This window comes from Callithrix jacchus, chromosome 16 (genome assembly GCF_049354715.1).
Source record: "Callithrix jacchus isolate 240 chromosome 16, calJac240_pri, whole genome shotgun sequence".
In the NCBI taxonomy this organism is placed as follows: Eukaryota; Metazoa; Chordata; class Mammalia; order Primates; family Cebidae; genus Callithrix; species Callithrix jacchus.
The window spans coordinates 32,130,538-32,143,488 of record NC_133517.1 but is presented as its reverse complement, the minus strand read 5'-3'; the positions used below and the strand labels follow the sequence as shown (position 1 = coordinate 32,143,488).

Here is a 12,951-nt window from a genome sequence, read left to right as displayed (position 1 = left end):
AACCTGAGCAATCCCAGTCAAAGGACATGTAAGGCACCTGAGAAATACAGATTCCCAGGTCTCACTCGTTGGAGATTGGGGCAGTAAACCTGGGATGGGGCCAGTAATTCAAATTTCCAAATCATTTTTTACAGCCAGGTTTGAACACCACTGGTGTATAGGTAATGTGGTCCTGGAAGACAGGTTTGGAATGTGGATTAAAGAAAGATTATGGAGCTCTAGAGGCTTTTGAGAGGCATTAGAGTATTGTGAATGAGAGTGCAAACTCTGGAACCAGAAGCCTGACTTTAAATCCTAATTCTGCCATTTACTAATCATGTAATCTTACCCTCTCTGTGCTTCAGTTTCTTCATCTGTAGTAGAGGATCATTTTAGCACCTAGCTTAAATGATCTAACTTATTTGGATAAATGAGTTAACATATATGAAGAGTTTATAATGTAGTACAGCATATTGTAAGTGAAATATGTTAGTTTTCATCATCAAATAAAACAGTGATGTTAGTGTTGCAGAGTAGGAAACCCTGCTAGCAGTGTTTGAGACAAGAGAGTTTAGAGGTTGGGTGATCAGTTAGGAGACTTAGGAGAGGGAGAAAGAGTGTCTGATTTCAAGACAATAGATGTTTATGTATGTGTATGTACCTGAGGCCCACCTCCATTTATAAGATAAAAGGAGAAAGGGTCATTTATTAGGAAGAAGGAGAAGGAAAGAATCTTCATAGAAATAAAACTGAGAGCCAGTTTCTTGAAAATCAAGGGAGGAGAAGATTTAAGAAAGAGGAATATCAGAGTTTTACATGCTACAGAAAAGTGAAGAGAAAAGACAGCTGTGGTGATAAGTAAATCATGGATGATTGTAGAGTAATTTTAGTAGATGGCTGGAGTCAAACTGGAATGTAATGAGTTAAGAAGTGAGTCAGGAAGTAGAGGGCTCTTCCTGGTGTTACGGACCATATAAATGAAGACATGGAGACAGGAGTGGGCTTGGCGAACACAGGATGATGGATAACAGCCTGAGAGACCAGGTGTTTGTAGCCCAGAGTGGTAGGGAGTTAGGTTTGAGGGACAAGATTAGAGTCAAGATATGGAGGCCTTTGAATTCCAGGATGATTTGTTGAAACTTGACCAATCAGGGAATTAAAGAAGGTAAAAAAGAAATGATGATGCAAGGACATTAATTTATCTGGCTGCGTGGAATGAATTTGGTCAGGGAACACAGGCAGGAAGATGACCTCGGAGGATCTTAGTCATTTAAACAGGAGATCATGTCAGTCTAAACTAGGGGTGCACGAGACTTGGTAATGCAAATATTTCTTTGTTTTCCCCTTACCACAGGGCTGGGGAGTCAAAGTTATTGTGAGATATTGTAAGGTAGCTGGCAGACGCTAAAGCCAATTTGTAAGAAAGGATGGAATTTTTAATAGAGTGGTTACTTTTTCCTGAGTCCTTTAGGCTTAGAAAACTAATCTGAATCTGTAGGAGATGAACTGTTTTCTTGCATTTGAGAGGCCCTATCAGTATTGTTAAACTGCTGGTGTTGCTTTCAGAGGGAGAGTGTTTATTTGCTTAATTTTAAACCAGCTTCCTTTCCTCTTTCTTTCTAGGCTAGGTCCTTTCACAAAAGTGTTCCTGTGAAAGCATTTCCTGCTTTTCTTCAAACAGTAAGTAGATTAACAGAGAAGGCTATATAATTAGGGAAACAGATGCGTATGATCTGTTTTTATATTTTATAAAGTTTCTAATATATTTCTTTAGTTTGGAGCCTTTGTTTTCATTTCCCTCCCTCATGGTAGCTTTGATAGTTACTGATGCTTTTGCTGAGGGTCATTTCTGTATTTCTGAGAGGCAGGTGAGCTAAGATTTTAGCACTGACTTCGCAGCCAGATTGCATTGGCTTGAATCTGTTTTGCCCCTTACTAACAATGGGACCTTAAGTTCTTTTTTTTTTCAGTATAGAAGTTTACATACCTGTGTTTTCTTTGGGGTGTTTAATGCATATTTTCTGATGAGATTCATGGAGAGGTTGGGTATCCCTTATCCAAAATGCATGGGACTGGAGTGTTTCATATTTCAGATATTTTTTGGATTTTGGAATATTTGCATCTACATAATAAAGTATCTTGGGGACAGGACCCAAATTTAAACACATACTTCTTTTCTGTTTCATATATACATTATACACATAGCCTGAAAATAATTTTATGCAATATATATATATAGTTATTGTATTTGGGCTCTGGGGTACATGTACACATCCTGCATCCTTCAGGATTGTTGCATAGGTATATACATGCCATGGTGGTTTGCTGTCTCCATTCCCCTCACAACCCGTTGCCTACATCAGGCATTTCTCCCAGTGTTATACCTCCCCATTCTCCCCACCCCCTCCATCTTAAGTTCTTAATCACCGCATTCCTCAGTTCACTCATAGGTGAAATGGGAATAATAGGAGAAACTACCTTGTAGGGTTGTTAGGCTGCTTATAGCTATGTAAGTATTACTGTTCTGTTCACTTTTTTCTCCATTGTGACCTGACCATATTGTGGCACTGGTTCCAGAACAGTGGTTCATAGCCCATTGCTAAGCTGGTTGCAGGGGGCTAACCTGGAAAGCTTTTTTAAAATATAAATTCCTGGAGTCTTCTTACCAAGTAAGACTTTTGGAATTGAGGAGAAGAAGACCAGCTCCTAGGAGAATCTGTGATTTTAAAAAGTTCCCCAGGTGATTCTGATGTATAGACAGGTTTGGGAACTGTTGTTCTAAAACATATAGAGAAATCATAATTGCTACCAAATACTTAGCACCTTTTATGATACAGGCCTTGGGTTAGGTCATTCCATCATTATTCCTAGTCTTCCTATCAAAAATATGGTTACTTCATTTTATAGATAGAAACCAAGGTTCAAAGATTTGAAATATTTGAAAAGTGTAAACTTACACATTTTCTGTAATGCCAAACGTATCTTCTACCTTTTTCCATTGAGAGATTCATTTCGATCTCTTCACATCCTCAATCTTAGTTTCAGGTCTGTGTGTTTGAAATAATTTTGTTTCTTTATTGGGTTTGCTAATTATAAAAGTAGTCCGTTAATATTTTAAATGTTCATAGTGTTAAGAGAATACAAAAGAAGAAATTAAAGTTCTCACAATTCCATCCTATCTAGAGATAATGTCTGTTCATCTTTCTGAACCTTTCATTCATATAACCATGCATGTATTTGTGTATGTCAGCACGTTATTCTGTATCATCCTGTTTAGTGGTTATTTGATGGATATGCCATCAGCTGTTTAACGTATTAAGTAAGCTAGCTTCATGAAGGTTAAGGACTTTGTTTATTAACTTCTGTGAAAAAGGTTGTTCTCAATCCTGGCTGCCTATTACAATCACTTGGAGAGCGTTAAAAAAATCTAAACAATGCTCGGCCACCCACCCCAGACCAATTAAATTGGTGGACCCAGGCGTTGATACTTTTTAAAAGCTTTCCCTTTACTTTATTTTGAGAGGGGAGACAGTCGCACTCCATCACCCAGGCTCTAGCCTGCAGTGGTATGATCTTGGCTCACTGTAGCCTCTGCCTCCTGGGTTCAAGTGATTCTCCTGCCTCAGCCTCCCAAGTAGCTGGGATTACAGGTTTGCATCACCACACCCAGCTAATTTTTTTGTATTTTTAGCAGAGACACAGTTTCACCATGTTGGCCAGGCTGGTCTTGCTTGAACTCCTGGCCTCAAGTGATCGCCCACCTTGGCCTCCCAAAGTGCTAGGATTATGGGTGTGAGCCATGGTGCCTGGCCTTTTTTTTTTAAGACAAAATTTCACTCTGTTGCCCAGGTTGGAGTGCAGTGGCAGAGTCATGGCTCACTGCAGTCTCAACCTTCTGAGCTCAAGTGATCTCCCACCTCATCCTCCCAAATAGTTGGGAGTGCAGGCATGTACCACCACACCTAGCTAATTAGGAATTCTTTTTGGAAGAGGTGGAATCTCACTATGTTATCCAGGCTGATCTTGAACTCCTGGACTCAAGCAATCTTGCAACCTTGGCTTCTCAGTGTTGGAATTACAGGCATAAGACACCGTGCCCAGCCTCCTTTAGTTTTAACTGTGAAGTGCAGCTAGGCCTAAAAACCACTATCATAGACCAGTGGTTCCCAAAATGTGGTCCCTGGATCAGCAATATCCTCCTCACTGGGGAACTTGTTAGATATGTGGATCTTGGGCTCCACCACAGACCTGCTGAATCAGAAACTCTGGGGCTGGAGCCCAGCTCTCAGCCTTTTATTTTTTGAGACAGTCTTGCTCTGTCTCCCAGGCTGGAGTGCAGTGGCATGATCTCGGCTCACTGCAGCCTCTGCCTCCCAGGTTCAAGTGATTTTCCTGCCTCAGCCTTCCAAGTAGCTGGGATTACAGGCATGTGCCACCATGCCCCACTAATTTTTTGTATTTTTAGTAGAGGAGGGGTTTTGCCATGTTGGCCAGGCTGGTCTCAAATGCCTGACCTCAGGTGATCTGCCCGCCTTGGCCTCCCACAGTGCTGGGATTACAGGTGTGAGTCACCATGCCCAGCCCCAGCTCTCAGTTTCTATCCTGTGCCAAAAGAGACTAGAGGGGCAACATAGCAATTGCTGAGGAGCTGCTTTTGTCATATACCCTCACTCCAGCTTGGACAGGGCTTTTACTTGTTTTATATATGGGGCATCTGTTAATTATTTTGTTCAAGGAAGGATTTGCAGTTTAAAAACTTTGAACATGACTAGTGTAGGTATAGTATATTCTTCATAGATGAGGTTTCCAGAATTCATATTTAGAAATTTGTAATGTCTTTGAGAATTTCACCATCAATTTGTTACTCAGTTTATTTACCATTAGCCAGACTTTCCTTTGAACAAAACACTGATGTATAAATATCCACTTGAGTTCTGTCTAATTTTGAGGTCACATTTCCTCTGTATTTTAATGGAATTTTCTCCCAATCCTAAAAGCAATACATTTTCATAGTAAAGATTTGGACAATATAGGCAGTTATTAGAAGAAAATAGCAGTCACTCATGCTTGCTTTGGCAGCACATATACTAAAATTGGAATGATACATAGAAGACTAGCATGGCCCCTGCACAAGGATGACATGTAAATTCATGAAGCATTCCATTAAAAAAAAAATCACCTATAATTCTGACACTCAAAGATAACTGCTAGTCATTCTGGGGTTTTTGGAAATGAATTTTTGTGTATAGTTGAAATTACACTTCATATGTTAGTGCATTGTTTATTGAGCATTTTTTGAATCATTTAAAAAATTATAAATATAACACTTAATGGCTATATAATCTATTGTGTCTATACCTTAATTTTGTTAACTATTATAATTAGATATCATAAAGCTATTAAAATTAACATAATTCTTACAGGTGGCAAGTCAATCACAGTATATTAAGGGATAAAAAGGTAAATTACAGAACATCAAATAGCATGAGCTCCTTTATGCAAAAAAAGGGAGCATCTGAAAGGAAGTACACTAAAATATTTTCAAAAACAAGAACATGTGAAAGAAAGTACACGGAAATATTTTCAAAGTTTTTTCTTTTAATCTCTTTTAAAATTGTTAATACTATATATTAAATGAATATATCTGTCTAGGTGTACATATTGCAATGTAGAGCATAATAAACACCCATGAACTCACCACTCAATCCAGAAACTAGCATGTCACCATTAAATTGCACTCATGTTTTTCCCATCTCATTCCCCTGCCACTGCCTTCCTCTTTCAGGTAGCTCTCCTCAATTTTATGTGTATTATTTCCTTGCTTTTATTCCAAGAAGGCCTTCATCATTTTATATATTCCTGAACAACATATTGCTAAGTTTTGTTTTGAGCTTTATAAAAATGGATCATTGTCTATTTATGTCTTCTAGGACATGTCCACACTCTTCATGTTTCTGAGATTTGGGCATGTTATTGCATCTAGCTATAGTACATTCACTTCACTGCAGTATAATATTAATGTTTCATTGTACAATCTATTCCTCTTTATTCCAAAGAATTTCTGGATCGTTTCTTTTTTTTGAGATGGGGTCTCTGTCGCCCAGGCTAGAGTGCAGGCTCACTGCAAGGCATGACCTCCCAGCCACAAGCAATCCTTCCACCTCAGCCTCCTAAGTAGCTGGGATCACAGGCGTGCACCACCACACTCAGCTAGTTGTTTTTTGTGTTTTTTGTAGTGATGGGGTTTTGCCATGTTGCCCAGCTTGGTATTAACTCTTAAGCTGAAGCAATCCACCTGCCTTGGTCTTCCAAAGTGTTGGGATTATAGGTGTGAGCCACCACACCTGGTCTCTGGATTGTTTCTAAGTTTCTTGCTAATCTAAAACAAGGCAGCTGGGCACATTGATGCATATATCTCCTGCCGTCTATGTATGTACGTTTAGGGTTTTAAAAAGTAGATAATGAATTTGTTTATATTTCACTCATATTTATAAAAGTATAGAAAAAACGTCTGGAAGAAAAATTTTTTGTTTTCTTTGTTCTCATCTGCATAAACAATCTATAGGCATAATCCCTGCATTGATTACCCAGGTTCCGAGCTACAGAACTCTAGGGGGCGCTGTTCATGTGGACTGAGGAGGTCTGGTGACTCAGAAAGTGGAGCACAAAATTGTAACCTGCCTGTTTAACAAAAATCTGATTTAACTAAAATGAAAATTTATAAATTAATCAAGACAATTGAAAACCAAAAGTAAAGATAGTGCACTTCATTGGTGTTTTTTATCCTGCTGCAATCCTTGTAAAAACTTTGTCAGGTTTCTTGTGGTGAGGGAAGGATGGGGTGATAGTTATAGAGTCCTGTGATAATTTTGCCTGGTTGAAAATCATGTGCTCTGGCAACAACGGGGAGACCTGTTCAACTTCTTTAGAAAATAATTTTTTTAAAAGGCAACTTGAGCTCCCCCTCATGGTACACTACATTTGTGGGGTTGGGGTGGGGATGTTTCATTTTCCCTGATTAAAACAGCCTTTTTGCATTCTACTGAATCTAGTAATAAGGCCAGGCAAACATGGTTTTGTTAATCCTTTATATCTTGATCAAAGCTTTATATATTTTGAGCAGAAGAGGCTTAGTTTTTCTGGTACTAGCTCTTTGACACCATTTTACTGGTCTAATAGAAACTTCTTAGATGTCTTTTTATTTTATTTCTCTCTTTAGAAATTCTCACTTAAATTCTTATTATATAGAAGACCATCTTGGAAAATAAAATAGCCTAAATACTTGTAATTATTCTTTAGTTTTTTTTTTTTTAAGATTTGATCATTTTATGATCTGATGATCACTATTCTCTTTTTTCCAGGTTTCTCTAGAGGACTTTCTAATGAAAATTCAGCGAGTGGATTTTGATATATTCCACCCATCTTTACAGCAGAAGAATTCATTACTTCCATTATATTTGTATATTCAGTCATGGAGAAAAATATATTAAAATAATTCATGGCACTGATGTTAATTCTAGTCTATTGGTTTTATAAAAGTTAGGGTTCTTATTTAGGAACAACAGGAAGTGACTGTTAAAGAGAAAATGAATGTATTGGATGTGATGTTCAGTGGCTCACAAAATTGATAAGAAGTTGCTTTGGGACTAGGGTGCCAAGACACTGCTGAGATTCTGGCAGAGGCACCGCCACTGTCACCACCAGCTCAGACAATGTCTGCTGTGCTGTCCCTGAAAGCTGGAGCTGCAACAGGGAGTATTGGTTTAGCTGTGCTTAGGCTGTAAGCCACACTTGAGCCAGCGGGCAGGGAGAGGGAATGGCATCCTCCCTTCACAACTGGTGAAGGAAAGGGGAAAGGGCTCAGGTTATCATAGGGGCTTATATGCTGAGCAGCTACAACCCAGGTGTTCAGAACAGCTAGAAGATGCATTTAGGGGTCACAAAGAGTGAAATTAATATTTGAGGAGTATCAGTCACGTGTTGCAGGCTTTCTATCTCTAACATTTAATCTTAGCAATATTGTGTAAACATTTATCTATGATGATGACTTCTTTAAGGTCGGAGTGGCTGTCGAGAGCTAGAGCCTTAATTTGACGTTAGCTCTGGCTGATCCGGAAGCTTTTAATTTTTTTGTTAATCCCACTGCTTCACTTTGTCATTCAGTATTATCATGATCATGAACAAAAGTGTATTGACAAAGTTTGTATAAGTGATATTAACAGTATTGTATTGTGCATCCATTCAGGGGGTGCTACACTTTATACTGTACATTCTGTGCTATACACTGCATCCCAGTGACGAGTACTGTACTGAATACTGTCATCCGTGTTCTTGTTTGCTTTTCCTAAAAACCTATAAAATAAGGCACATTTTTATTCATTAAACCTCTAAATTGTTTGAGACCAGCCTGGGCAGTAACATGTCCAGCTACTGGGAAGGCTGAGGTGGGAGGATCACTTGAGCCCAGGAGGGTGAGGCTGCAGTGAGGAGTGAGTGTACTCCATCCTGGGTGACAGAGTGAGACCCTGTCTCAAAACAAATGAATAATAATTAATAATACAAAACTTTTAGATTATAAAATACATACCAATTGCGAAAACCAAAATGTTTTACGTTCCTGGCCATTGGTCGGTCTGACTCTGAATGAATCTCACTCTCAGGACCAGGATTATGCCACAGTTTCCTTTTTCCTGTATTTTCAGTAGTCTTGTCTCCTGCCCCATTCTGCTCTATCTCATTTAAGTATTTGGTATCAGCTCTGAATTTGTGCCTACTTAAATTGTAAGTGGCTTAAAATGTTACATTTTTGCAAATTCAAACTGAGAGCTTTTGAAGCACAAGAACACGTTGTCTCAATCATCTTGGCATCATCCCCACCACACACCTAGAATGCATTCTGATTGAGAGCAAGTAGAGATAAATATGTAATTGAATGTATGTGCAATGTGGTTGTATATGTTAGTAGACTCTTAGTTGGTACTGATGCTGAAAGTATATTCCCTTGTTTAATTCTGTGGCTCTAGAGAGCCATTCGGTTTATCTTCAAATGAAAATACAGGGAAATGGGGCTGGGCATGGTGGCTCATGCCCATAATCTCAGCATTTTGGGAGACCGAGTCAGGTGAATCACCTGAGGTCAGGAGTTGAAGACCAGCCTGGCCAACATGCTGAAACTGTTTCTACTTAAAATAAAAAAATCAGCCAGGTGTGGTGTGGCGCGTGCCTATAATCCCAGCTACTCAGGAGGCTGAAGCAGGAGAATCGCTTGAACCCAGGAGGCGGAGGTTGCAGTGAGCCGAAATCACGCCACTGCCCTCTGGCCTGGGCAACAGAGTGAGACTCCATCTCAAAAAAAAAAAAAAAAAAAAAAAAGGAAAATACAAGGAAATGGGACATGTTTCCTCTTGGGATTCTGAGTGATCCAGGGTTGAAAAGTTCATCAGAGAGTCTTTGTTAGTGAGCATTGTCTGCAGGTCTTCCCAGTTTAAATTTGGCAGCAATCAGCTGCTAAGCCTCTTGGCTCCTTTCTAAGGGTCTTAAAAAGGAGGATTAGTGGATTCTTTACTGGCTCAGAAGCCAATTTATTATTAAGCAAATAATTTCAAAATACTTTCTAAACCATTTAAAATTTGATCCTTAGAGATCTGGATGAACTAGAGTTACCAATCTAGAGGTTCAAGTGGCGTTTTTGTCAGTGAAATTTACTGTACTTTTAATTTCCTGGCTTAAAAGATACTCCCTTAGATGATGCTGGCATTCTTCTTGATTTTTCAAATCCTCTGGGGTTTTGTTAGAATATTTTAAAGGAGTCAGATACATTTTCAACCCATTTTAGATGTACTTTGATATTGAATAGGTGGATAGCTGATAACAGTAAGTATAAATTACAGATTAATCTCAATGTAGGTAAGTTGCATATCATTATGCAATAGGTTTTGGGTAGTTCTCAATTGGCAATAGTCTTTCTCTGCTCTTGGTTAAGTCTCTCCTTTTGATGAAATTGAATTCTTGAGAAATGTATAGCTAACACCTATTGTGCACAAACTTGAACAGGTGGTGTACTTTGCACTTATCTGCTTTAACCCTCATAGTGAAGTAGGTCTTTATTTTCCAAATGATAAAACAGTCTCAGAGATGTGAAGTTCAACGTCATGCAGGCGTTAGTACTATAGCTGGATGCCAAACCCACGTTAATTCAATGCCAAAGCCCACTAATATTATTTTACCATTCTTGAGATATACAATAAACTGCCAAGTTTAAAGGCTCAAAGGTACAACATTTTTTTTTTTTTTAGACCGAGTTTCACTCTTGTTACCCAGGCTGGAGTGCAATGGCGCGATCTTGGCTCACCGTAACCTCCGCCTCCTGGGTTCAGGCAATTCTCCTGCCTCAGCCTCCTGAGTAGCTGAGATTACAGGCACGCGTCACCATGCCCAGCTAATTTTTTGTATTTTTTTTTTTTTTAGTAGAGACAGGGTTTCAGCATGTTGACCAGGATGGTCTCGATCTCTTGACCTCTTGATCCACCTGCCTCAGCCTCCCAAAGTGCTGGGATTACAGGCTTGAGCCACCGCGCCCAGCCGGTACAACATTTTTTAGAAATAAGTATTATTGCTTAAATTTCAGATATAAATTAATTTAAAAAGGTAATTACTACACAAATTCCATCTACAAATTAGGTAAGAGAGAAATAGGCAATTGAAATAGGTATTAGATGCTGGTCACTGGGTATATATGACAGGGGAGTGTGTGGGGATGCTTAGCTGCCTTGGCAGTCAAAGAACGTTTCCCAGAGCTTGGGGATGGGGTGATGTTTTTGTGGGGAGGTCCTGGCCTAAGAAGCAGTATGTACAAATGCAAGGAAACAGAATGGATGGTCTATGTCAAAACTCTTGACTTTTTTGGCTTTAACTTACTTAAGTAAAAAGAACTGAATGTCCTGAGTTCTTAGGAAAGTTTGTGAATAACAAGTGGCCACATCCCCTGATCCACTGAAACACTGAATTAAGATCAAAGACTTCCGAGTTTATGTTTTTTCCATTTCAGCAAATCCCTAGGTACCCTTGGATATGTTTTAGCTCATATAAATAGGGCTTATCTGAAGACATCAGCTTTATCGATTGCCTTGTTCAGAAAGATTCTTAGAGTTGTAAACATTAATGTGGTTGGAAACAAAACATCCTACTGTTTGTTCCTACAAGCAACACAGGTACAGAAGTGGGGAGAGTGTTGGAAATGGGTCAGAAGGAGGGGAGAAGAGTTGGGGGAAAGCATTAAAATAATTTTGACATTTCATTTTACCTACTTTTTTCTATGCATAGTTTTTGGGTAACTGCAAAGTTATTAAAAATTAGGACCCTTCAAATCAGAAAGATACTGGTAGAAAAGGAAGGTGATTAAATTTATGGAACAATGAATAGATAGGTAGACATGAATTTTTCTATCATATCAGTATATACTAGTTAAGAGTTTGTTCAACAGCACAAAGGAGTATTTGGCACAATAAATTATTAAAGATGTAACTCATTCTATAGTATAAGCTGAAAAATACAAAGAGTTATTAGCTACAGGGCAGTAGAGTATTGTACAGTGATGTGAAGTACTTTTAAGAGTGTGGCCTGGGCCTGGTGGCTCATAGCTATAATCCCAGCACTTTGGGAGGCTGAGGCAGGTGGATCCCTTGAGACCAGGAGTTCAAGACCAGACAGCAACATGGCGAGATCCCATCTCTACAAAAAATATAAAATTTAGCTGGACATGGTGGCGAAGGCCTGTAGTTCCGGCTATCCTGGTGGCTGAGGTGGGTGGATTGAGTACAGGAAGCAGAGGTTGCAGTGAGCCAAAGCAAGATTGCACTGCAGCCTGGGCAACGCAGAGAGACCATCACTCAAAAAAAAAAAAAAGTATCTGAATTCTAGAGGAGCCTGTGTGGGTTCAATCCCATCTCTGCCACCCTAAGAGTTGTGTAACCTCAGCAAGTTACTCCAAGCCTGTGTTGCTCCATTTGAAAATAGGCAAAAGCCTATCAACCTCAGTGGTGGTTGTAAGAATAAACAAGTTTCTCCATGTAAAGTGCTTAGAATAGTGACCTACATGTAGTAAACAACATGTTAATATCATCGTACAAAAGACACAGACTGGCAGCCTGAACCAAATTAGGCCTGCCAGCATATTTTGTCTTGCATTTGAAAAATAATGAGAAATGGAATGTCTTAAGCAGGATGTGTCTTCCAATTGGCCACAGGTCCAGGCAGGAGCTATTATCTGAAACTCAGCCTGACTCAAACATTCATGTTCCTTGCTTATTCTAAACACTTGTACTTTTGACCAGTGGTTCAGGAGAATTGGTGGATGGTGGATTAATAACAAGGGATCTGCAATTTGAGGCTGACTTCACAAAGCACAGCTGTGCTTTCTCCCAAAATGCCTGTTGTCTCTTAACTATTGTTTATACATTTCTCTCTCAATTAGCCATGTTACTCGAGTGTAAGACAATGTTTTATTTATCTTTGTATACCCAGAACCTAAAGTAGATCCTGTTGCTGCTCCAAAAATCTTTGTGGTTTGAATGAACATGCTGTAGTATAATGTGGGGTGGGGGCTCTCAAAAAACGTAAACTGGGGTTCTGTCTGGTATGTGAAGGACAAACGAGATATGAGAAAGATGGAACTGGAAGTCTGTGTAAAGCTGTGGTGTCTGGGCAACGCATGGGATGTTCAAGAAACCAGGTCGTTAAGCACAGCTGGAAAACAGAGTGAGGAAGTGAGGCTGGAAGGATAAAGAAATCATACGCCACATCAAGGTGTTTGGGTTTTAAGAATGACATGAAATTTGAAAACAAGTACTTCACAGATGGTCCATAACACATGTATTTTGTGTATATCCTCATGGAGATTATTTACAATGTTTCTAATGTAATTGTATCTTTAGATAAGCTACTGTTTTCCTGTGGTGGCTCACGCCTGTATTC

At 39.2% G+C, this 12,951-nt stretch overlaps 1 protein-coding gene and 1 non-coding gene across 7 annotated transcripts in view; both read left to right on the top strand.

The window, feature by feature from the left end:
- The window catches only part of NDUFAF6 (NADH:ubiquinone oxidoreductase complex assembly factor 6), a 36,895-nt gene extending 29,410 nt beyond the window's left edge, over positions 1 to 7,485 (top strand). For all 6 annotated transcript variants that reach the window (XM_002759119.6, XM_078352665.1, XM_035277149.3 and 3 more), the window contains 2 exons: positions 1,603 to 1,659; positions 7,341 to 7,485. In XM_002759119.6, the coding sequence (XP_002759165.3) occupies positions 1,603 to 1,659; positions 7,341 to 7,469 (186 nt within the window). In that variant the 3' untranslated portion in view covers positions 7,470 to 7,485. The remainder of the gene's footprint in view (positions 1 to 1,602; positions 1,660 to 7,340) is intronic.
- Positions 5,047 to 5,149, top strand: LOC118148657 (U6 spliceosomal RNA). The gene has a single exon (XR_004735577.3). It is a non-coding gene; the product is annotated as a U6 spliceosomal RNA (small nuclear RNA).
- Positions 7,486 to 12,951: the final 5,466 nt, after the last annotated feature.